Genomic DNA, 25,801 nt, shown 5'->3' on the forward strand with positions numbered 1-25,801 from the left:
AGTTTATTAGACAACGTAAGCTGCAATGTTATTATACTTGCTTTCTGGGCACTGTTTAAATGTATGGAATTATAGAATTGTTTGAATTGGAAGGAACCTTTAAGACCATATAAGTCCTAACCCCCACAATAGTCAGGGACAACTCACTCTAGACCAGATTGCTCAAAGCCCCATCCAGCTTGGTCTTGAACGCCTCCAGGGAAGGGGCATCTACAGCCTCACTGGGCAAGCTGTTCCACTGTCTCACCACCCTCACAGTAAAGAATTTCTTCCTGATATCTAGTCTAAATCTACCCTCTTCCAGCTCAAAGCAATTTCCCCTCATTCTGTCACTACCTGCCCTTATTAAAAGTATGTCCCCAGCTTTCCTGTAGGCCCCTATCAGGTACTGGAAGGTTGTTATATGGTCCCCCTGGTACCTTCTCTTCTCCTGGCTGAAGAGCCCATGGAGAGTCAATAAGGTACAGAACAGAACCAAAAAAAAAAAAAAAAAAAAGAAGAAAAAAAAGAAAAAAAGAAAAAAATACACTAAAAGCACAAAAAACTAGAACACCGTTGTTGGATAGCATCTCAGTGAACTACACGATATCAGTAGAAAACAGCTCAAGTATGGATTTTCTTTAAAGGACCATGCACTTCTCAGTTTTAACCTCTAAGGAAGGGATCCAATACTGGGCTATGGCTACTGCATCAACAGTCAGATAACAGATATAAACAGGTCACAGTCTTGCTTGTGTTACATGAAATACTAATCCAGCATTTTGCCACTGGAATTTCTTCTAAATTGGCCCTAAGGGAACAAGAATTGTCTCTAAAATGAACAATCTTTATTTTCATAGCCACACTTAAGCATTATAGAGATAACAATCATAGTACAATATCCTAAAGTACATTACTGCAACTATTACATTGTATTTCTCCTGCAGCTTTAGAAAGAGCTGAACAAATACCTGGCAATACCTTGTCGAAGCCCAGGATTAACCCAAAGAATAGCCTCCTACAGATCTGATTGCACATTCAGGAATTGACTGCTCTCTGTGCCACTGAGACCAAGCTGGTGAGCAAAACAGCATACTGCAGCAGGTTCAGTGGCCATTCACTTTCATTTATTAGGAATATCTTGCCCTGATTTCCTGTCTGCTTGCTTACGCAGTGTACACAGACCGTACCATGATTTTCTTACTGAAGTTGTATCTTATTTGCTTCATTTTATGCAACATGAGGAGAACATGATAAAGGTAGATGCAAAACTAGTTCTGAATTCTCTGATTGGATGGCTCAATTGTCACAATATAATAATCTTCACCACAGAGCATGCAACAGTTTTTGTACCTGTTCCACTATTTGCCAGCTATTCATCTAACACAAGCAAATGACTGAAAAAAACATTCTGTCTCCCTCAAGGGACCTAACCTGTTCTTTTCATGTGCATATACACGCAACTCACCTGAAATTTAGGAAAAATTTACTATTCAGAACTCAAAAAACAAACAAACAAAACAAAACAACCAGCACCATGGAACAGAGAGATTATGAAGAGAAAAGATAAAGTTTGACAAAGAAGGATATCAAATTTAAACATGAGGTTGCATTTACCCTTTTATATTATTAACTTCAGGAAAACATGTTTGGTTTGTTGTTGTTGTTGTGTTTTTCCATGTGTTGCTCTCCTGTAAGCATATAGGTATGGCTGAGTTTGAGAAGTAATAGTTTTGCCTCTGAAACCTCCTTAAAAAGTGAAAACTTTATAAATGTATGGAGTATATGGCTAAGAAAAGGGAAAAAAAAAAAGTAGATTTTACCAAAATCTTCCCATATCTCATTCTGCATTCATTGGTTTTCTCCTTTATCCACTCATCATGTTGCTGGATTTATTATCTCAAGTCTTACCACTTAACACAAACGTTAAAAATTTATGAAATTATTCTTCAATAATCAGTCTTTCCCAGACTCAAATCCTGTTTCTAAAAGTGTTAAAATTGAAGTAATCAAATTTGTGGAATTATTAAGCCACAACATCCTCATGAAAAGTTTATCTTCCATAGTCTAGGTACACAGGTATACATTAATGTTTGAGAAAAAAATCTTCATTATTATTAAGTACATGTGTTTCATGATGACTCTTCCCCAGAGATTGACATGACGTGGCCTATAGATCCCACCTTCCACCCTTCTCCATGGCTTAATGACTGGTATAGCATTTAGCCTTCTCCTGGTTCTCAGGAATTTACTCAATTGCCATGTTATTGCTGCCTCGCAATCCTATCACCAGAAAAAGATCCTGATAATACTGGCACAGGATCCGAAGAAGGTGAGCCCATCCACATTGTCTAATGAGTCCCTGAACTGCTGCTCTTTCATGCCACTTTCCCTTGTCCGGAAACAAGTAAAAAATGTGAAATTTCTGCCTTTTCCAAGTCTTCCATCATTCAGCATTCATCCATACACACATTTCCCTTCTGCCACCCACCTATTGCAAAATTGTTATTAATGGTCAGAAATTTAGCTCAAAATAGGCTTTGGTCTTCCTGATTTTAACAGTTTATACTTTCTCACAAAATAAAGTTGACATATGAAGCACATTACAGTAGACGTGTACACAACTTCTAGATCAGCACGCATGTAAGGTTAGAAATTATAACCTATTTTCTTTGAAAGATTGATGTAGGCTTTGCACATTGAAACTTTCATTCTGATAGGAATACGGACAACAAAGTTCTGAAAAGTCCCAGGAAGCTTTGCAGGAGAAAAAAGAAAACATACCACACAAAACCTGTTTTTTCTCTACAATAAAATATTTGATGCACCATTAATAACAACAACAACAACAATAATAATAATAATAATGAACAAAGCTGCTGTTGATCTTGTTGATTCATTTAATAAGATAAATGGAACTGAATGAATCTGTCTCGTACTACGTTCCTGAACAGTGAGCAGAAATATCTTGCAAATTGTACAGTATTTATACAATAATGAACCAAATAATATTGAACTTTCCAAAAAAAGAAAAGCAAGCAATTTTAGAGCGCAACTGCAAGGATATGTTATCTCCACAATTTGATGACTCTTACAAGCACATACTGAAAAAGGAAAGGTGAAGAGTAAAAATGGCTAACAAGGAAGGCATGTGTCAATAATATTCGAATTAAAAAGAATTATACATTTTTCAGTAATTGTTGCTTTTTTGTAAATGCTAATCCTATTCTTTTAAATATTAACTTGAAGCTGTATTCTTAAGTCAGCCCATTCACTCCCGGCTTACTGAGAAGAGGTAAAATCTCTACTTGTAGTTCTACCTTTTGAGGTAAGGCAGTATAATGATTAAAAAAGAAGACAAAAAACATTTAAGTCAAAGTCTGACAAAATAGAAATTTTAATAAATTACCTAAGATATTGATAAAAAAAAGACACAAATGAATATGTCTTTATTAAGAGACCTTTCTTCTCTGTATGTCTTCTCTGAATTAACACAGATGCACTATCACACTTAAAACGATCCACTGATGTGTACAAACTATGCAAGCAGTAGTTATTGCAATACTATTGACGTATATTATCAAAGCATGATCCTTGATTTTCTCTAAAATATTTTGTTTAAATATTGAGCCAGAAAATGAGAAAAAAAAATTATAACGCCTTTCATCATACGACACCTTCAAATCAAGGAAGACTTGTAATGAGAAGGATATGCTATCAGAACAGGCTAACACTGGGAAAAGAAATACAAGGTCAAGCATTCAGATGCAGAAGTCAGTCCAGCATAAAAGCTGGTATATACTTTCCCTTTAACAGCTAGCCTTATAAATTATATCCGCTAGCCTATAAATCTTGCACTATAACTACAGACTAAGGGCCTCACTTGGTAACAAAAAGGCAATAAAAACTCTCAAGGGACATTAATTATGTATCACTAAAATTTACAGAAAGAAATCATAAAATACTTCTTTGCATGACCGCAGATGAACTGAGAGAAGATACAGTAGTCAACACAAGAAAATCAGAAGTGGGAAACAGTCATAATAAGCTCAACACGTGCCTTGTTACGGTTGAAAAGGGGAAGAAGCACATTGGTTTCTGTTCAGATTGAATAGAAGACAACCAGACAGATTTCCATTTATTACCAGAGTATTCAGTAAATCATGACTTGCTATGATCTTTAGAGATCATCAAAATCAATCAGAATCAATCAATCGTGTTGACAGTGAAAATTCTTGTTCTCTCTCTCAAACATTCTATCAAAATCTTAATAACTACTGGATAATTTTTCATGCCACGTAAGGGAATACAACTGCACACTACCTACATCAAACTCAGCCATAAAGTACTTTTTGATTTATATGTATTCTTACAGTTTTGCAGAGTAAACTGCAGTTCACTTTCTAAAGTGTGTTGAGCCATTAACTTAGCCTAGCTCTTCTGCATTCAGGTAGCCATTGCTGTGGCACACGCTAGCAATGAATTTATATGCCTGAAAATGAATCTACCATGTTGAAGTACAGCACCAGCAGCAGTGCCAATTCATTATCAGAAAACAGGCACTGTGTCAAACCTCACTGTGTGGCTATCAAATTTATTATGGACAACTGTCCACTTTCTACAGTCCATCATTCAGCCTCAGCACGAAAAACCTCTAACGAGTACCATCAGTGCTGCAAATAAACTGTGGGATGCCTAGAAATCTTTATAGACTGCAGTGGGAAAAAGAGTTATGTACACCTTTTATGATGCTTTTGAAACCCAATATGCACCACTGTGGTACATCTAGTCCTTCTTTTAGAGACAGGAGAACTGACCTAGTGTTATACCTGGATTTTGCAATGCATTTGTTCTGCACAGAAAGGGCACTGGATGAATCCCACATTATTAATTTCATCCTAAGAATTTAAGTGCTATTTAAATGAGGTTTCAGAACTCACAGGTGAATGAGAAAGCAGGAATACAATGTTCTAACTTCATATATGTGCAGCACGAAGCATAGCGCTCAAAGACCTCAGAAAGGAAAAGGTGTTCATTCACATGCTGAAACCAGAATAGCACCTGAGTCCCCTTCTGCAGTTGTAGCCATGCAGAAAACGCAACCTATCATAGGTTTAACTGTACCAGAAGGTTCCCTTAAATTGTGGCTGGAATGTGTGGTGTTTGTTTGGTCCTTGCGACAATTTGTCGTAAACAAACAACAAGCCAACCTAATCCAAAGAAGCATCTATTTTCATAGCACATAATAATGAAAACATATGGAAAGAGGAACAGTACCCTCAATTTTCTGTGACTTGAACCTAACAGAATAGCATAAGTTGTGTTGGAATAGGTTCTCATATAAAAGCACTGCCCTGTGAAATGAAAACAGAAGTTGAAATAGTTTGAAGGGTCCGTTTTTCCCTTGAAAACAAAACTAGTATAATCCTGTGTTAGTTTGAATTATTCAGTTCTAGAATGTCAAAGCTTTGAAGTTCTCAATTCATTAAAATTGTTACTCTACTGGTCGACAAAAGAATGAGGTAAGGTTTCCATTTTATCAAACTAAGTATAAACTTGAGGATTTTCAAGTGCATCTGCTGACTTGCTATGAAGAATGAAGGCTACTTATAGCATCAGATGCAGTTACCATCAAGTGCTCTGTCAACAAAAGCTTCAAATAACGGCCTACACTTACAATGGAGTGAACAAAGATGGGTGTAACTACACACAGGAAAGACAGTATCTGAAAATAAATCCTCAACCACTTTGAAAAGGGAAAATACCACTTTGTCCATGGGTACCAGTTGAAAAACTTGAGCACAGACATATTTCAGTAAATATACATTAAAAACATAAATGGGTGTTTACCAAGATGTACTGCTATGCTGGAATAAGATAGATGGTATAAATGGAACACTTAGTTTCAGGACAGTATATAGTGAAGCTCTTAAATTTACCCATATACATCAGAATTCTGAAGACTACAAAATACACTGAAGTGAACAGATGTCAGGATTTTTTTCCATTCTACTTTTTTCTCCAAAATGAAAGATTTTGTTGAAAAACATCAATGTGAACGAAAACCTACATAAAGGGTCTTGTGACGGTATAAAAAGGCTTGATTTAAAACTTAATCACACAGCCAGACTTGTAATTGAAGTTGTTACTGTCAGGATGGATGGATAATTGTGACCAAGGGATAACAATGTCAGGTTACTGTATTAGAATGCCACATTAACCACGGATAACACTGCCAGGTTAGTGTGTTAGAATACCACATTAACCAGTAAAATGCCATTCAAGATTAAACAATTATTTTAGAGTGTGCTACACAGCTGAGGAAGAAAGGCTCAATGCAGACAGGTACTAGTTTAGGGAACATCTGAAAAAATGCAAAGGAAAATGTTTTGTGAGGACTCAAGGAGAGACAGACATGGAAAATGAATGAACACAGATGAAATCTAAGAAGCAAGGCTCCTGTTTATGAATAACCAAGGAAACAGACAACAAGCATCTATTTGCTGTGTGACAATCCAGACTGAAGAAATTGAGAGAATACTAATAGAAAAAGAAATACTTCTTCGTATGCTGTCAAGTAGATAACCAGTAGCCATTTTTCACTTTAAAAAGTTGCAGCCAAGAGATATTATTACTCAAAAAGGTAAATTCTGGTGCATGAGAGAAAATACATACATGCTGCATGTAAGTGCATAAAGGGCTGTGACGGATCCAAGAACCCCTCCCATTCCCACACCCCACAGATACACGTCCACAAAGAATGAGTGCTCTGAAGAGATAAGTGAAAATATGTGGCCCTAAGGCTCAAGAGAGAATAATGAAGTGATTGATCACAGATCTTAAAAACACATCTCAGTGAGAAAAGGAATGCAGAGGTAACTCCGGTTTTGATAGACATGCTATACCAGAAAAGTATTTCAGCTATCTGCATAATGACCTGCACCTTAGTTGAAGAAATGCAGGCTCAGAACTAAACAAAACTAGTTTCAGGTATGCTAGTAGTTAAAATAGCATAGGTTCTGTATCTATTGTATTTGTTTATATACTATGATCCTTTGACTCATCAACAGTTATCTCTCACCTGTGTAACTGCAATAGGTATTCAATGCATTGTTCTATGCTTTTCTGTAGATCCCAACCATTCCCTCAGCAAGTGGCTCTGCCTGTTCAATTTCTAACTGCAGTTAGTAACAATGAAACAGCACAAACATATGACAAGCCAGCGGAGCTGAGTTAAGCTGTTTGCCTGAAGCCTTGTACTCCAGGCCTGTACAACAGCTCACCCTGTTGGGCTCAGAGGAAGGAGTATGCTCCCCATTGCAGAGCTTGCCAGACAGCTTTATGAGAGCCAAGTAATGAACCACATAATGGCTCAGCTTTGTACCAAGCTTGCAAGTCCTCAGGACTAATCCTTGTCAGGCTTTCTATGTCTGAACTTTGCTTGACCTGACTGCAGTTTTATATTACTTAGTTTTGCTGTAGCAGCGATTTCCGTAATTGAACAGGTGCCTATGGTAATTTGTTATGACCACGGTTTGTACAGATGGCAGTATCAAGCAGATATTCTGTGTAGAGTGAGGTATTTAATGCCACTAAAATGATGAAGCGTGGGCCTGATACAACATCAGTGGCCAATGGAAGTATACAAGTAGTTCAGCGCAGGAAGAAAAGGGATAAGAGTTGGGCTGAGCTCTGAAGAGAGATATGGGCTTCACATGGCTTCAACCCACATACTCCTTTCTGCTGACCAGGGGACACTCAAGAGTCCTCTGGTGGTAAGGATATTTTGGATAACAGGATTCATATTTATATTGTTATCTGTATTGCAATTGCTATACTTTTGTTAAGTATGGCTTCTAATTAAATTGTGATTTGAGTGCATTGATGTGTCACTGTGCTAAAGCAAAATCCCCTGCAATTGCAAGTAACTTCAAATTAATTAAGTTCTGTACTGTATATTAAGCTTTCTACATGTAGAATATCCAGAAGAACATGACTAGAGAGTATTGCAACAAGAAAAAGACATCCTAGAAGAGAGGTCTCCAAATTTAAGTAGTTAAAACCTTACCTCATCTACTCCTTAAGAAAATGAATAAATAAATCGTTCAACAAAGTCTTAAAAAATAGAAACAGAAGAAAAAACTCCTTTGAGCCACAGAACGTGGATTTGCTCTTTGTATAGAAGAGGCAAATGTCTGTACAGAGTCGCAGAAAACCCATGCAAAAAACTGCTGCTCCACTGTTACATGATATAGGATACACCTGTAAAACCTTCCTCCAAAACAAAGGCAGTGACCTTCCACCAAAACTGCAATTTTATCTTGAGTGAGAGAATTTATGAATTAAGCAATTAATTTGACTGGAATTCTAAAAAGAATTGCAGATGCTTAGTAAAGGTTCAAGTCTTTCCCTTCCAAAATAGAAGGGTTCTGATCAAAAGTATCTATAGAATAAGTTGCTGTCACCAGAAATTTCAAATATGCACTTCATTTTCACCACAAAGGAGGAAAAAGCCAAGTATACATCAAATATTGCTAAAGTTAGTTTATTGTGTAATTCTAAGCTTTTTTAATATAACTCATAGGCAAAGTAAAACTTAATTGCGTAGTAATGAATCTTAACTCTCAGGTATAGATTGATTATAAATTCAAACTTTGCTCAGCATTTGTTGAGTTCTGCTTTCTACCACATGCGGATAAACAGAATTGTAACACTTTATCAAACTATAATGTGCATAGTATTCACTACACATTAAGTATTTTTTTTTCTTAGAGTACAAAAGATTTAAATTATTCACAGAAAGATACAGTTCCATAGCTCCATTTAGCAGCAAATGCATCCAAGTGTGAAAAGCACAAAGAAACAGATGGAAAAGCACAATGGAATTACTCAAGATTTCAATATGACAAAAAGGAAGAAAAATTGCTAAAACAATGACGAAAATTTAATTGCCTTCAGAAATCCTTTTCAAAACTCTAGTTATAAAAGGAAGCTGCCTGAAAACTACTGGCAAGACAGAAGAAGGGTCACTGTGGAATCCAGAGAATGCCTTTACTGTTTCTCTTTCATTTCCAAAGAAGACAATAAAATAAATAAATAAATAAAAAGAAGAAATAAAAGCAATCACTAACCAAACCATTCAGTTTAGTCTTTTAACAGCACTTCATTTTCTTTTTAGAAGAGGTATGCTGTTCTGAAAAAAGCCATGGGCCTCAGAAACTCTTTTGTTATGTAAATAAATGTAGCTGTCCATTGATATTGCTTAATTCAAGCAGAGAAGAAGAGGAATACTGAAAACAGGTAAGATAACCGAGTCAGAGGAAAATCAAATATACAGAAACAGGACATTGACAATTATAGATAAGGAAGTAGAGCATAAGTGGGGAAGGCACACCCAAATCTTCTCCAACTTCTCAAGTTCTATGCATTTAAATAAGGACATTATGTCTCACTTTCCGAATCATTCTAAATACTACTAAAAGAAGTTGACCCATAGTTAAAGTATATTTTTAGAGCAGCCTTGCTAAAAAGACCAATCCTTGAAAACATCTAGACAAACCGATACAACACAGTTCCTCAAAAATGAAAACAAAACACCATTCAATCTTCACTGTCACAACACAGCCTTCTCATATTTTTGGGGGGTTATTTTTAACTTACACAGCTAACTCATTCGCTTTTCCTATTTTAAGTTCACTTGGATCCTCTCAAGGTATGATTGAGAATTCACTCCTTGAAGCTGGTTAGTAGACTGGAATGTAGATGCAAAAATATTTTAGATTAAAAAAAGTCCCATGAATGATAACAAAGATCAGATAACTGTTGTTAAACTGTTACAAATTTAATATATTAAAATTCCAATCCAGAGTTTATTATTATTACTTTCTTAGGATATCTTTATCCCAAGCTCAAAATTCTTTCACTAATGACAAAAAAAAAAAAGAAATTGAGTTGAGGGAGAAGTGCTGGTGGAACAGTAAAAGTGCATTCACATCCTGGCTGCAGGATAACCAAGAATTTTTTTGCCTTTCTTTATAATATCCTTTATCAGCACTTTAAGTTAGCATTAGACTAAACTGCCACTCTACACAGCTTCTCTAAAAATTATCAGCTTAGAATTACTAAATTTTGAACACTACTGAAGTTAAAAAGAAAATACATAACTGCAATTTCATTCTCATAATCAGCATTTTCTTCCTTCTCTTTAAAGATGTCTTTTCAGGGAGATTATATTCTCTCAACATTCTTTCATCACACTAAATCTTCATAGAAGGCTTTCCACAACTAGCTCATTTCCAACAATACACAAGGTATATATTTTGGGTTATCATTCTGTCCTCTTTCCAGTGAAGCAGCTTTCACTTTCTTCGTACTCCATCCTAAAGACACGGTAGCCGTGGATGACGACTTACAGAATACCGGTATCCAAAAAACAATAAATTGTCTACGTGTTTTCTCTGAACACTGCCATTTTCAGAGATGGCTACTTCACAGAGCTCTATGAAATCAGACCCAGATTTAATCAAGAATCTCAAGAATCTCTCACTCAAGAATCCCATAGAGCAGAGCATAAGGTATATTTATAATTTTCTTCTTCACCAGACACTATGATGACTTCTTATAGAACGCCAGCACTGGGAATCACACGTCTCAAAACAATCCCATCAGCTTGAAAAAGCATCTGGGAATCAATATCTCTACATACACAGCCTTATATTATAATACTATGGTTGTCCATTTTGCACCCTTAGAATAATGCTATCCAATATCTACACATTTCTGGAATTCAAAATATATGATGCAATCAAGTTGCACCGCATTAATATCTAAAATAAATATATTAATGAAAAGAAAGATGATATAAGGAAGAGGGACCTCTCTGAAATATTTTAAAATCTTTTTTCTAATAACTCTATAACTAAGGAAGTGAATATATTGGCACATTACTGAGGCAGATGGTGAAAAAAATATATAAATTGAATATAATTAACCTGGGTCTGAAATAGAGCTGCCAAAACACACAATGGCAAAGATGGTGTCTAATGAGTGAGGGTAAGCAAAAAAAATGAATGTATCTTAATTGAACGTATTTAGGAAAATCCACAAAACACTTCAGGTTATTACACCAATTACTGGTTCCTACAGGGAAACAATGAGATTTTATTTATTTTGGTGAATATCACACAATATAGCATTCAGATTAATAGGAAAAACAGCTATAAAAGTCATTATGTGAACAGATTCACAACTGAGTACTTGGACGACTATATGAAATGCAGTGACTAAATGATTTCCTAAGACTCTTCTGTCCTTAAAACATTATAAAAGTAGTCTGGATTGAAACGTCCACCTAGATTTATTATTTCTTTTCTGAAACCTCAGGCATGAAACAAAGATGCAGAAAAAACAATCTGGCAGTGTGAAGAAAAGAAATCTTTCATCTTTTAGAGTCATTTTCATCTGTAGTTTTACTTACATATATAAAATAATGTTTTAAAGTGCATAACATACATACATTTGTCTCCAAGAAGTATGAATAATTAACAAGTTAAGTGCACCTAAGTCATGCATGTGTATTACCCTCATTTAATAATGACATGCATCACAAAGTAATAATGACTATGCGTTGTGTGTGTTTTATAGAGTAACTTTAGCTGGAATTTCTGTTAAAAAAAACAAAAAACAACACAGCTTACTAATGATAATATTGATTAATATTTAAAAGTATCTTTCTCTTAACAAAAAATATGTAAGCCTTATAAAGCCGGAACTGATTTAACAATAGAAGTTACTCTTTTATCCCTGTTTTAACAGAAAAAGTTATCAGCAACCATCTCAAATCCAGAGACTTCTGTTTTCTCTCTGAAATCAGCATTGTGACTTAAATAACATATTAATCAACCATTTCTTTTAACAGTGAGAGAAATATTCCAAGAGTGTAAGAGCTAAGGGTTTTTTTTTCTTTTTCTTTTCCTTTTTTTTTTAAATGGAAGTGAAGCACCTGAAGAATAGTAACTTGATTTGAAATAGGTAGATTTCAAAGCAATTCAGAAGAAATATTAAACATTATACAATTTCTTTGCATTAGCTTTCTGAAAGAGAGAAGAGCTGTTCCCTGGAATAGGCAACTGCTCAGATGGTGAAAAAACTAAACATAAGTCACAAAATTTGAAAGAAATGTATGACAGTATTTCGGCATTAAACATAATTGTCAGTGCTTCAAGAGCTCTCTTGCTTTTAGGGAATTATTTTATCTCATGTTCTCCAAGCTTTTTCACTAAAAAAAGCCAACCCTGCCAGAACAGCCCTTACTATATCACTGTCACTACATGCATCCTCAGCTTCCAGGAGAGCTGTTTATGCCAAGAACTGAACTACTGTGAACCACATGTCTACAGATTCCCAGTAAAAGCATCAGCTTTACTATGTATCTACTCAAAAGGCTCTCCAGCAGTTATTTCTACCTTCAAAACAGCATTATGAACAGCTCTCTTCCCAGGAACCTTTTAACACCGAGTAGGATCAAAAGTCTCTTGCACAGATGAGAATTCTTAATCAAAAACATACAGCTCTTCTTGGATGAGAAACATGATAGATGCAATAGGACAATTTGTGCCCTCAGAAATCATGATTTCTGTTTGTTGAAGCATTTTCCCAGTGTTTAAAAATGCGAAAGCAGATGACAGTGTAAAAACAGAAATAGCCTCATAATGTGAGGTGTTTAACTAAATGTGTTTGCCATTGTATCATAAGGAAGAATAGGTCTTTCCTCGTGAAGGGATATTTAACCATATTTTACCTAGCATGGGGAATGGAAAATGTCTACTGGTTTTAAAAGTGCTCAATCCTTTTTCCTTTAAGAACTTCATTCTGTCACACACACACACAAATGCAGCTTTCACTGTACAGATATTAACCACTCCTTCTTATGATGATAGCTTGAAAATATCAAAAGCTAAAGTACACTAACAACTCAAGATGTCTTAAAAATATGGTGTGTGTTTCTGACCTCACCTCTAGCAGTGCCTGTGACATTTAAACAGGTAGAAACAAGAACAAAGTCTGAGTTTATACCCTTTATCCATCACTTCTTTTCAATTGCATCTCAAAGGTCTGAAAAAAGAGCATTATTCAGTATGCCTGAGAAGATGTTAAACCCAAACAAAACGTTTAATATGTTAAAGCAAGTAGTTCACGACTTGAATTTCTTAAAATAAACCTAACTCCTCAACAATCAAATACAGGCTAACACTTCTATTTTGTCACAAATCCCCACCTTGAAAAGCATGTAGCTAAATGTTCCAATCCATTCACAGCAGTATAAGTGCCATTTCATGTTAAAGGCAAAATTGTTTTTAGATCCCATAAATCTGCTCCTCAAAATAAGACAGCACATTGGTAAGTGATCTTCAAATGCCAAGCTTCAGATTTTCCCAATAAATCTTTTATGTATCACACAAAAAATAAAGCAAACAAATGTAACATCTATAACTTCTCCGTGCCTTCTTCCACATATCCTGCCCTTTTCAAAGACAAATAAATAAATAAATAAACCTATCATGAATCCCATTTTACTCTCGAGTAGTCACAGAACATGCAAACACAGTCAACTCTTAAAAACTCCAAGTTTTCTACTGTGCTACAGTGAATAATAAAGACATATACCAAGCAGTAATATTATTCAATCATTCCTCCTTCTAAAAAGCAAGGGCTAGATGCCTCAATAGTCAGACAGAAACTTACTTCATCTTCTTCCCTAATGCTGAATTGATGTAATGCATTTCATCTGTATGGCAATTTTGGCCTAGAATTCTTCCAGTGAAAACACTAATAGAAGCCTGTCAAAATACACATTATTATGGAGAACAGAAAACAGGAATAGAAAGCCAAATCAATGTGCTATTTCAAACCTTTACTACAAAATAGTAATAATAACAAATATTAAATTACACGACTTACCCAGCAGCATGGCTGAACAGAAAGGTGTGTCATAAACTGACTTTGCTTTAGCCACCATATACTCTGAGGAATGCATTAAGATAACCCCCAAGAATTAGTCTAACTTTTGAGCTCAGTACATGCAGATCACCTGTCAAGAAACAAATTCACTGGAGAGAACACCAATGGAATTTTTACACTCCATTCCACAATGATTCAATAGATTATCTTGTTGGTCAGCAGTGCCTTAGGTTAGCTGGTTATTGTTCATAGGAATCACCAATAAATTTGCTAATATTTTCCATTTAAAATTCTCTTAGCCTGTGGTTTCAGTACCAAGTCCCTCTACTACTCACTGATTTAATCATAATTTTTTTTTTTTTTGGGGGGGGGGGATTTTTTTTTTTTTTCGGAGGGTGGGGTGGGAGGCAGTTGCAAAATTCATGACTAAGCACATTCTAGCAGAATCATCACAAAACTCCGCAACAGAAAAGTAACTTCTCACTACTCAATACTGTGTTTCACATTCTGGCAGGTAAGTACAATGCATCTTCTACCAATATTACTCCCCTGTTCTTATTTTCAACACCAGAAAGCCAATAGCTAAGCCAGATACTTTTCACGGTAATAATATAGTAACACAGTCCAAAAAACCCAAACACCTGTCTGAAGTCTAACCAATGATACACGCTGAGGCAATGCTACTCTCCTGGACAAACATTTAATCCATGGGTAAATCTAATACAACATCACACCATAAATCCCAAGACAACTCCATTTTACTATTCTTCCTTGCACTCATCTTTACAAAAAGAGAAAATACGAACAATCTCTAACACCCAAAGGAAAGAACTCATACATATCAAACAAAAAAATAATAAAAGCCCAGTGATTCAACAGTTATTATTGCAATGCCATTAGAAATCATAAACCAATTCACATTAATTTCACTAAAGAAACAGTGAAAATCTTATGCTGGTAAGATCACTACTTTATGATGGGAGGAACAACTGAGATGCTTACAGGAAGGAGAAAGCTAACCAAAAGCAACCGTCTATGTATGCCTCTTTCCAGGATACCTGTTGCTACAGCTGAAGCAAACGAGGTAGCAGTGGATACCACGTGTTTTTACAAAGTAGAATACAAACCATCTCTTGAGGTACAAAGAGGCATTACACAAAACCTAAGACAATCAACCCACCAAAACTGACATAAAAATATTGCAAACTGTCTTTTCAGAATCATGCAGTATGTCACTCAAAAGGTCTTTTCCTTCAAAGATTCCCAAACACTTCTGGTTTTAATGCTGCAAGGCCAATAGCTTCCCTCTATCCAATTTTGCTCTACAATAATCTCATGCCATACTGCGCATACATTAAGAATAAAAACAAGCATATGATAAACTTTAAAATCTTGGTATTCTGCACGTCTTATAACTAAAATGTCTGGAATAACAAACTTTTCCCAAAGTTACTATTTTTCGGTGGTTCCTAAATACCATGATGGAATCCCACACATAAATTGCCAACAAGAAAAGGAGACATCTTTCAAAACTACTGTCCACAATAAAAACTAAGAGTGCAGGAGAAAATCAGCACTTCAATTACATTGAATCTATTCTAGGACAATACATGGAAGCATACTGACATGAACAAATATTTTATGCTCTTTGTGAGTTGCATTTGCTACCGAAATTATTCAGGTACCACCTATGAAACCTTCGTAAAACAATCAAATTATACAACTCTCTTATAACATGGAAATGCAGCAGTTGCATACCTGTTCTTTAACTGATGCTAGAATGGCAGAGGTTGTCTCAGTTTCAGAGCCATCACCATTGGATGTATTCAGCACAGGACTGAGGGAGCTTGTCTTATCAGAAGACGAGGGCTGGTCTGGAACAGGCATAGCTTCTGCAGTTAATGAAAAAAACAAAACAAAACAAACAAGAAAAGATTTAATTCAGACTATGAATAATTTTTTAAATCCATTTCAAAGCAAAATATATCTCTCAGTCTTCCTCCAAAATATTCACCACCGTACATTTGGAGAGGATTCAGATCATTTACAGCTGTGATTTTCATACAGTATTCCAGTGGCAGCATCCAACAATAAATTACAGTATCATGAAAGTAATGAATCATGAAGTGCTTTGCAAACAGTAAACCAACTAATAATACAAGAGAAATATAACACTTCCAGAGCTGGCTTCCTAATTCAAATGACTATTTAGTATGTATTATGTTTTAAGCCTAGGTGACTCTGCTTTTATTCCAATCTAGAGGGGGATTTTGAAAATATTTTATCACAGTATTTTTGAGCACGCAAACAAAAAATCCAGCACACCAGTTGTTAAGCTGTTTTTGAGATCTGTTACAAAAGAATACTGATACTACTGGCGGGGATTACTAGTATCCTTTCTCAGAAAAGGACAATAATTTTTTTCTGACAGCTAAGCTATATTGTAATACCTCCACTTAAATGCCACAGCAGTCACCATTCACAACCATGGTAAAAAGGTATGCCTTGGCTCCATCCATCCTCCATGCCTGCATCCACTTGGCAGCAGGGAGACATGCTTTCCCAGCAGGGCTGCTCACCAAGGAGATGCATGGGGCTACAGAAGGACATGAAACACACAGCCTCCTGGGACCGTGCGGAGGCAGGAGGAGAAACTGGAGCTGTGAATGGGGCTTCACTGTTTAAGAGAAGCTTCTCTACTGCAGGATTTCCTTCTCTACAGTAGATGATGCTTCTAAAAAAGTCCCTTTGTCTGCTCAGCTCATCCTAATGCCCCACCATACTGCATGACCCCAAAGGGAAACTCATCAGATCTGGCCATTTCATATACATTAACCAGAGGAGTCGATATCCAGCAAACTAAACAAGACCAAAAGTTGTGAGTACCCTGGGTCCCACTCCCAGCTCTTCAAGGAATTGCCATTGGATGTCCACTTTCCTTCTTTGTCTGACAAACTAAGAGGAGTGGCCTGCTTTGCCCCCAGCTTCCTACCACAGCACATCATTCATGACTGGGCCTGGCTGGGAAGAAGCAAACACCACCTGAAGGCCTCTGTCGGGCAGAGATACCTTTATTCTGCACCACATCTCTCTGTACTGGACAGGATTTAACTGGCAGAGATTTTGTGGGAAGGGAGAGGAGGAATACAGGGTGATCTCTGTGGGAGGAGCTCACCCATCACCTCACCAAAGGGACGGCGTCTAACATGGAGGAAGAAGATAGAGCATCAGGATGGGAGGAGACATGTCTTTTCATTGTGTTCATTTAATTGGTTGCCTTCTTTGTTTCTCATAACTAGAATCAATAATTTTAGATCTATGTTAATTAGAAATATAGATAATTAAGCACAACTCCTGTACTCAAGACTGTTTTTGTCCTGTGACACTCTCTGAGAGCAAATCCAAATTATGCCCACCAAACCATGGTGGTTTCCATTAAGTACTAGGTTTTCAGGAAGATGGAAGAAACTAAGCCCCAATGAGTTACTGGAAAACATGCACCTGCTACACAAAATACTTACTACAGCACAAATGCTCCAAAATATATGAAGTATATTTGTGAGAAACCATAAAAGTTAATGGAAATTCTTCGTGATCATGAGAGACACTACTGATATGACAACACCAAGTTCTCTATGTTCAGAATGATTAATACCAGTATGATACAGTGCCTGTTACTATCCCAAACTTATTTTGGAACAACATTAAACTTTTATTAAAATTTAATTTTCAGACAGTAACTTTCAGTAAACACTTCAAAAAGACATGGTATATTGCTACAGCAGCATTTGAAATTTTGAAAAACCAGTTATTTAAATTATTTAAAACAAATCTGGTAACACAACCAACTGCTGAAATACTTCAAATTTGTCTCAATAAAATAGGCTCTATATCTGGATGGAGCAGTGCTAATATTCTACAGTCACTTCATGCTCCCATGATTTTTGTGTTGCTTTATTTTGTGCTTTTTTTATTACTTATTTTTTATTATTTATTTAATACATAGCTTAAAATGATGAGTAAAAGGAAAGGCATTCTGCCTTTTAAGTAATGTGTTATGCACCTATTAAAATATTTCTTCTGGACAAAATACAATTTCTATCTCATTAGTTCAGTTTATTATTACAATTATTTGAGGGTGCAAGATTGTAACAAATTGCATTTAATAACATGACATTGAATGTCAGCATGACTTTAGCCAGCTGAGCTTTTAATATTATGTGCTTTAATGTTTCTGCATTATGCAAATTTATATAAGAAAAGTCATATACAAAGAAAGCAGAGAACTGAGTTTTCAATGTGACAGAGAAGCTACTGTACTGAAGGCAGTTATGTTCAAAAAGAATCATACATGAGTCAGGAATAGTGTAGCTCAACACTAATGGAGCAGCCGACACTTGAACCATTTGATCAGATTTGGAATACATTTTAATTCAACCTGGTCTTCTGTATAAGAAATGAGGCACTCTTAGGTCTTAAAGGGTCTTAAAACTGCTGGTACTTAAGAATTACAGAAGATAGCATTGAAAAGGGTCTCCAAGTTCCTCAGCTCACCACAGAACTTCTCAATGCCGCAGATTTATTTTTTTTCTCCCCCAAGTCACTTGGAGGACTTAACATGAATAATCAGTTCCTTACATCTTCCCACTGAAGCCTCCCATGGCCTCCTCAGCCTGTTTTGGGGTTCTACCTGCCTTACTGGCAGAGAGCTTGCTTTACTGGTAACGTGCTTTTCCCAATACAACCTCAGCGTTTCCTGCACCATCCAAAACACACACAGAAATCAAACCACTTAATCAGTCCACATACAATGACAGCTGTAACATTCCTCTGTTCTGTGCACTCTTCTCTTGAAAAAAGCTACCCCAATTATTTTCATCATTCCTCAAAAAATAAGGCTTGATGATGATAAGCTTTTAATGCAAGGCAGTTTATCACTAAATTCAAGTAAAAAATTATAGCAAGTAGAAGAAAAATAAAAAGAAACTTAACAGAGTACACTGTGGCTGAATAATTACAACACAATCTGTTGTACTTCATTCCCACAATTTCCTGTTATTTCATACCAGCATAAGAAAAACAAATGAGATTCTGTAAGTCACAGCATATAGATGTTCTGGGAGAACCAAATTTAAATCTTAGATGATCATTCATAGATGAACAAGAAAAATACTACTAGCCTATTGGGAACATACTGGATGTTGGATATAAATAATTCATGTACTCCTGTACTTAATATCACTGGCAAAATTCTATGTGGAGTTTAATTTATTTTTTTTTCCTTCCCAAATGTTCTTCCCAAAACTCCTAAGAGTATCTGAAAAATTCTCCACACTTCTAGGGAAAAAGGAAAATAAAATAAAAAAAAAAGCTGTAGATACAAAATGAAATGTCCTCTCTTCATGTGTGCATGAGGCAAGGCCAGGGCTGCCCCGTGCCACACAACTGCCAGCACCAAGGGCCCCATTGCAGGGCACAGGTGGGCAGCCTGGAGAGAGCTTGGGAAGGGCCACATTTTATACTACATATCAAGCCTTAGGTAAAACAAAAAAGTATATACAATAAACCCACCACACACATGGAGACAGCAATGTTAGATGCCATGGTTCCACTTGAAAACTTAATTTTGCACATGCACTTCTATATGGAATTTAATCATCCTGAACATGGAACTACAAAGCTGTAGCCACGAAGATGTTACTAGCAAAGGGCGGCAGAATTCATTGATGATGCTGTCATTCTTTGTCAGTTGTCATGGGTACATCACCTTTCAGTGAACTTATTCTCCTTCATCACAACAGAAAAGCCATACCTCATTCAGCACATTTATGCAGACAAATCCCTAGAACTGAAAAAGCTGCCTGCTCTTCTGTAAATAGAGCAGTTCATTCATTTTCTAACTTTAACTGCATTGTTTTAAGAGGTTCTGGTTCTTTTGTAATCTATGTTTAAATAAGAAGAAATCCAGTTTAAAGAGGCAGACTTGAAAATATTAGCTTGAAATTCATTTAAAAGTCACTTTGTTAATGTTGCTTGCATAGTCTACCTTTGCATTATTCCTTCCTGGGTAGAAAGTATAGATGCATTAAAATAGCTCCACAATGTCAGGAAATCTATGGTGTAAGAAGAACTACCCACTATGCTGGCAGTTGCATCAGATCAGTGGAATCAGAAAATCCAAATAAGTTTCTTTAATTAAAAGGTATTGAGGTAAAGAATATGTAGTCCCCAGTGGGTTTTCCCCGTACAGTGAATCATTAATCAGTGAGAACATTCATCATAAAAGTGTAGGTCATGCTGTCTTACTGTACAGCAATCAGATTTGGCTGAAAGATCTAATCACGAAACCATAAAATGACATAGAAGTAGCCTTGGATTAGAACCAATCAATTAAAACCAATTCAATATGTAGTTATGTACCTAGAAATAATTTCTGCTTCCTATAACAACATCTGGTTACACACTGCAGCATGACTACCATTTAATAATATGCATATCAATTATTCCCATTAGTCTATTTTGTTTTCTGTTTTCGTATTATTTCAAAATTATATAGACTTTATTTAAAATGAAAATATTTGAATATGTTTTTATTTTTCCAAATCCTATCTAGATTTCAAAAGCAAGGACTAATTCAAGTCCTATTTCTAGCTGATTTTAATTAAAAAGCCAAACACATAATATACTGCAATGTTCTTCAATACAATAATTGCATGATTACAACAGAGAATCTCAATTTCTCCCTGCCTGTACGAACAACAGTTGCTATTTGCAAGCTTACTTTTCAGCATAGCTCTGACACTTGCTGCTAAAACTTAGGTAAACAGAAAAAGTAACAGGTTTGGCACTGTGAATGAATACAAAAAACACCTGATTTTGTGGCACTGAGGCATTCTGACAAGCAAAGAATTGACTCAGCATTAAGTTGGGAGCCAGAACAACACAGAATACAATAGCTATGGCAGTTTTTGCTGATTAGTAACTATATGTAACTCCACATACATCACAAGTAATGTTTGCTGCAAATACAGAGGAAAAAATAGCCAAAATAATAATTTCCACTAATATACACTGGTTAAGCTAATTCAACCATTTGAGACTTAGCTTAGCCTGTTTATTACATATGTACTACTGTTAGACTAATCAAGATGTTTTCAGTGCTTGAGAATTTAGGCATGCAAGGAATTCTCAGCAGAAAGACGACCTATTTGCACCCCTTTGGTAAAATCAAACTGCAGATGTAATTGATGACTGAGATAGCATTGGCTCTAGGCAGCAGTGTATGTCCCGACTAATACACTGCAATCAACTTTTCAGCATTATAGCTCAAATACTTCCTGTCTCATCACACCTGTAAAGCTAAATTCTTCAGCTATGTGAACAAGAAACAGAATAGGAAGCATGTAAAGATCTGCCTTCCCTTCCCCTGCACTCAGAACAAGTGAAATTGTAGATTTCTCTTACTGAGGGATCATTTTGTCCTGTCTTTGCTGACAGTTTGATACATTTTGTGTCCGGGTAAGTATTCTTAAAAATAGGTTGATAATCTCTTAAGTTCATGACTCAAGGGGAAGATAAGAAAATCTTCCAGACCCTGGCAAATATATCAAAGAAAATTTCTTATGATTACTTAAGTACGTTTCACAACATCCTAAAGCATACGCCTCCTATGTTGAAATTGGTAGTCAGGAAAACAGATGAGTTAAAGGGGACGTTATAATCTAAACACCATTGCAAAGGCTTAAGTTCAGTTAGGGATTAGGGATATGAGGGATACAGTCAGTACTCTCACTATTTTAGCTCATCACAGGGACCTTCCAAAAAGCAGAGGTTCTATTCTCTTTCTGGGATTTTTCTTTGCTGGTAGACTCATCAAGTTCTTTATTTACTAAGAAAGGAGGCCCTCCTTTTTTGCATTCTGACAAACTTTAGTATTCTCAATTAGTTTAACCACAGTAATAATGACTCTAGATGGATGGAAAAGAATCCTCTGGTTTTAAAAATGGATGAAAAACAGTCTTCTGATTGTAAATTTCAGATGAAGTATAAATTCAGGTTTTGAAAACCATAGGTTTTACCTTCCTCCCCTTCTCTTTGCAAAACTGGTATAGAAGACATGAAAGATGTCAAAGTAAAGGATTAAGACAGCTATCCTGAAAAACAAAGTTTTACTGGAAAACTTTCCCCAACATCCTCCTTGACTATCCTTCCCTAAAATTTTACAGATAAACTTATAATACCTAAAATGGAAATGACAAATATTGGCACATACACAGCCCATGTATATAAATTTCTCCTCCCTTCTCTTTCACAGATACCTGACTCAAAAAGGCATTTCCTGAAACAATGCAAAGATCATAGCTTTAAGTTTCTTCCTTAGAGACTTTCTACTCCTGCCCAAGTCTAATAAAACATCTCCAAAACAGCAAGAAGGCAAAATGAATGATCTTATACACACAGTAGCCAATATGAGGTCTCTTCCTAAGGCTGCATAAAATAATCTCACTATCTGCATTAACAATAACAGAACACCAGAAGCCAAACATGAAGTCTTGCTTAGAGTTTCAGCTATCTATGACACTTAAAAACATTTTACATATCCCAATAGATACTATCTGCTCACATAACATGTCATAAAATAAGGTAGCTTCGGTTCTATAATAATTTGAATCTCACAGAATCTCAGAATTGTAGGGGTTGGAAGGGACCTCCAGAGATCATTGAGTTCAACCTCCTGCCAAAGCAGCTCCTTAGCCCAGGTTGCACAGGTAGGCATCCAGGTGGGCATCATATTTCAAGTATTTCAAGTTACTATCCAGCCTTCCTTCTTAAAAATCAAACAAAACCACTCCCAAATTTTCCAGTGATTTTACAGTATGACTCGGAGTGAATGAAAGAAAACCTTCAGGATTTGGCCCACAGGCCTTTGAAAGAAGGCAAAGAAAAGATACCCAGTGTATGGCATTTGCTTTATTCTCTTTGAGTCAGCATCAACATGGGCTATATAAATATTCAAATAATCAAACCCAGGAAGACTGACTACTCTCCAGTTAAACACTCCCAACCCCCTTCTCTATTGACATATTATTGCAATTAAGTGAATAATTAGGAGAGATAAAACATGCTGGCTTGGAACGTGCTCCAACATCATTGGCACTGAAACCACCTACTAAATCCGTAACAATTTTCTCATACCAGTTAGTGTACACCAACTGAGAACCATGCAATCTCCTAAAAAATTTATGAAAATATTTCACTGCTGAAGTCAGCAACACGATCACAAAGAGAAAGCAACATAAAAATTCATACTCCTGCCAATATTTTACAGATCTCAGCATGAGAATTTTGCAATAATTGATTTCAGTTTTGAAAAGTCTATTCACAAATCCAGCAAAACTGTTCTATTTGAGGAAACTAGTAAATGAATGTTGTTTGCTGGCTTTACAGTGGGAATGAAAGCTCTTATTTCAGTGACAATGCCAATACCCTCAGGCATTCAGTACAAAATGCACGATTAAAAACAAAACTTGAAAGCACTCCTACAGTGAATTTTTTAAATTTTATTTGATTTACGTATCATGAGAGGAGGTGATACTAAAAAATTATGAAATTTTTGCTTCATATTTCTTTTCATTCAGTGGTCATTGATTGACTGGAGATGTTTCCATAATTTACGGGCTGGTTCAACCCAGCTCTGTGATGACTGGAGTGGAGGGACCCATGGACCCACGCCCCATGAAAGGGGAAAAAGGAAAAGGGACCTAAAAACAAAACTGGTAACAAACTGAAGAGGAAAGTTAATTTACTAAATAAGATATCAGAATGCAAAATAATACAATATAATACAATATAATAGGAATTGAAACTAATAAATCAAATAAAATGAGAGAGAGAGACCAAAAACCAAAGGCCTTATTATATGCTGAAGGTGAGATGGCAGCGAACACCCACTACAGGGTCAATCCAAAAGGGAAAGAGCTTTTGTTTTGTGACACGTGAACAGTTTTTATCTTTCCCTCTGAGCGGAAAATGGAAAAAAAAAAAATGCAAAGGAACGCAAAGTCCTCTGGGACTGTTCTCTTCTGAGACAGGTATACCTGGAACTATCAATGATCTACGGAGCTGGAGCATCAACTCTCCCAATGCACTACATGATGTTATGATGTGGAATACCAATACCAAAATTCATGACAAGGTGACACCATATACTGGGTTTGGTTGGGATGGAGTTAATTTTCTCCATGCTAATACAAACGTACTGTGTTTTAGATTTGTTACCTAAACAGCGAGTTGAGCTACTGCTGAACACTGTCAAGACCTCTTTTGTTTCTCACAGCAAGTAGACTAAGGGTGAACAAGAAGCTGGGAGGGGGGCGCAGCTGGGACTGCTGCCATGAAATGATCAAAGGGAAATTCCTTACCATATCACATCACATTCAGCAATACAACCAGGAGGAATTTCTCCAAAGTAGCTGTTGCCTGGGGTCTGGCTGGTGATGAGTGATTGCATTCACATTACTTAGTTTTATTTACCGAACTGTCAGTCTACTAGTTTTGCTTCTCACTTATGCCTGTATGATTATCACCATTCCACTGGGGGTGGTGTTGAGCAAATGACTGAGAAGGGGCTTAACTGCTAGCTGGGATGAATCCACTATAAACCATTATTAAGTAATTCCCCTCAACATCAACAACAGTAATGAGAAAAAAACATGTTTTGTAGTTCAAGAGATGGAGTTGATGACAGACACATCTGAGGACACCTGTTCAAAAACAGAAACAAAAAGATAAAAACACAGCCTCCAAGTCTATATTCACTGAGGTTTCATGCCAAAATAGACTGTTTATTACTCCTACTTAAAGTTAAATTGCTAGCTGATTCACACTGAGTACTCTTAACATCTCCCATGGCTCTGAACCTGAAGCAGGATAGACAGTTCTGTTACTGGTGTAATCTCAGGACTAATCTACTTCCTCACTAATTCCTACAGTTAAGGAGCTTACTTATATATATCATACTAAATTGCAGAGATCCTCTTTACCTCATGTCTCACTCTTTTATAAGAGCTGGAGTGCAGAATAAATACTTCCAGCACCCACACAACACTGTAAAACTCATCTCTAGAATCACAGAATCACAGAATCACAAAGGTTGAAAAAGATCTTCCAAGATCATTCAGTCCAACTGTCCACCCTACCACCAATATTTCCTCACTAAACCATGTTCCTTAGTACAAAATCAAAACATTTCTTCAACACCTCCAAGGACAGCAACTCAAAACCTTAGACACAGACAATGACCAGCAGCTAGGACTGCACTATGGAACCAGCATGGCTTTCCCTCTGGGACTTCTTTCACAGCTGTATCTCTTAAATGGAGAGCTGGTGGAAGAGTACGAAGTCTCCTCATTCACTGCATGCTGAAGTGGCAATCTTCCAGTGTAGGGAAGCCTTCTGTTTTATATGGCTGGATCTACCTCATGCTGCCAGACATAAGCAGGTCAATTTGTATTTTCCTGAAGAGTCATGGTATGCCTGTAGTTACGGTAACTGCTTCACTCTTCCCTCTTCTCCATACACAGCATTCTGCTGGAATGATACTGGCAGGGAGTCTGGCAGTGTCCTGAGCAGCACTCTTGATGGGAACCATAGCAGCTTGTTTCCACTCTCCTTTTCACGTGGGTTTATGAATGCAGACCATGCCCCACAGAGAGAAGCATGAGATTCCTCTCAGGTTGCCTAAGCTGTTGACCATTAAGTTATATAAGAGGGAAGGAGATGCCTAATGGAGGCAAGAGAGGTGACTGCAGGATCTAGGCCAGTTATTACATTACCCAAGGTAGACACTACACACACCAACACA

The 25,801-nt window shown here is 36.5% G+C and overlaps 1 protein-coding gene across 5 annotated transcripts in view; it reads right to left on the bottom strand.

Annotated features, from left to right (window-relative positions):
- The window catches only part of CTNND2 (catenin delta 2), a 619,666-nt gene that overhangs the window by 491,576 nt on the left and 102,289 nt on the right, over positions 1-25,801 (bottom strand). For all 5 annotated transcript variants that reach the window (XM_065752045.1, XM_065752047.1, XM_065752046.1 and 2 more), the window contains exon 2: positions 15,697-15,830. In XM_065752045.1, the coding sequence (XP_065608117.1) occupies positions 15,697-15,830 (134 nt within the window). The remainder of the gene's footprint in view (positions 1-15,696; positions 15,831-25,801) is intronic.

The sequence above is a fragment of the Cyrtonyx montezumae genome, unplaced genomic scaffold (assembly GCF_038088225.1).
Source record: "Cyrtonyx montezumae isolate F1298 unplaced genomic scaffold, pur_monq_1.0 scaffold_8, whole genome shotgun sequence".
NCBI classification, from domain to species: Eukaryota; Metazoa; Chordata; class Aves; order Galliformes; family Odontophoridae; genus Cyrtonyx; species Cyrtonyx montezumae.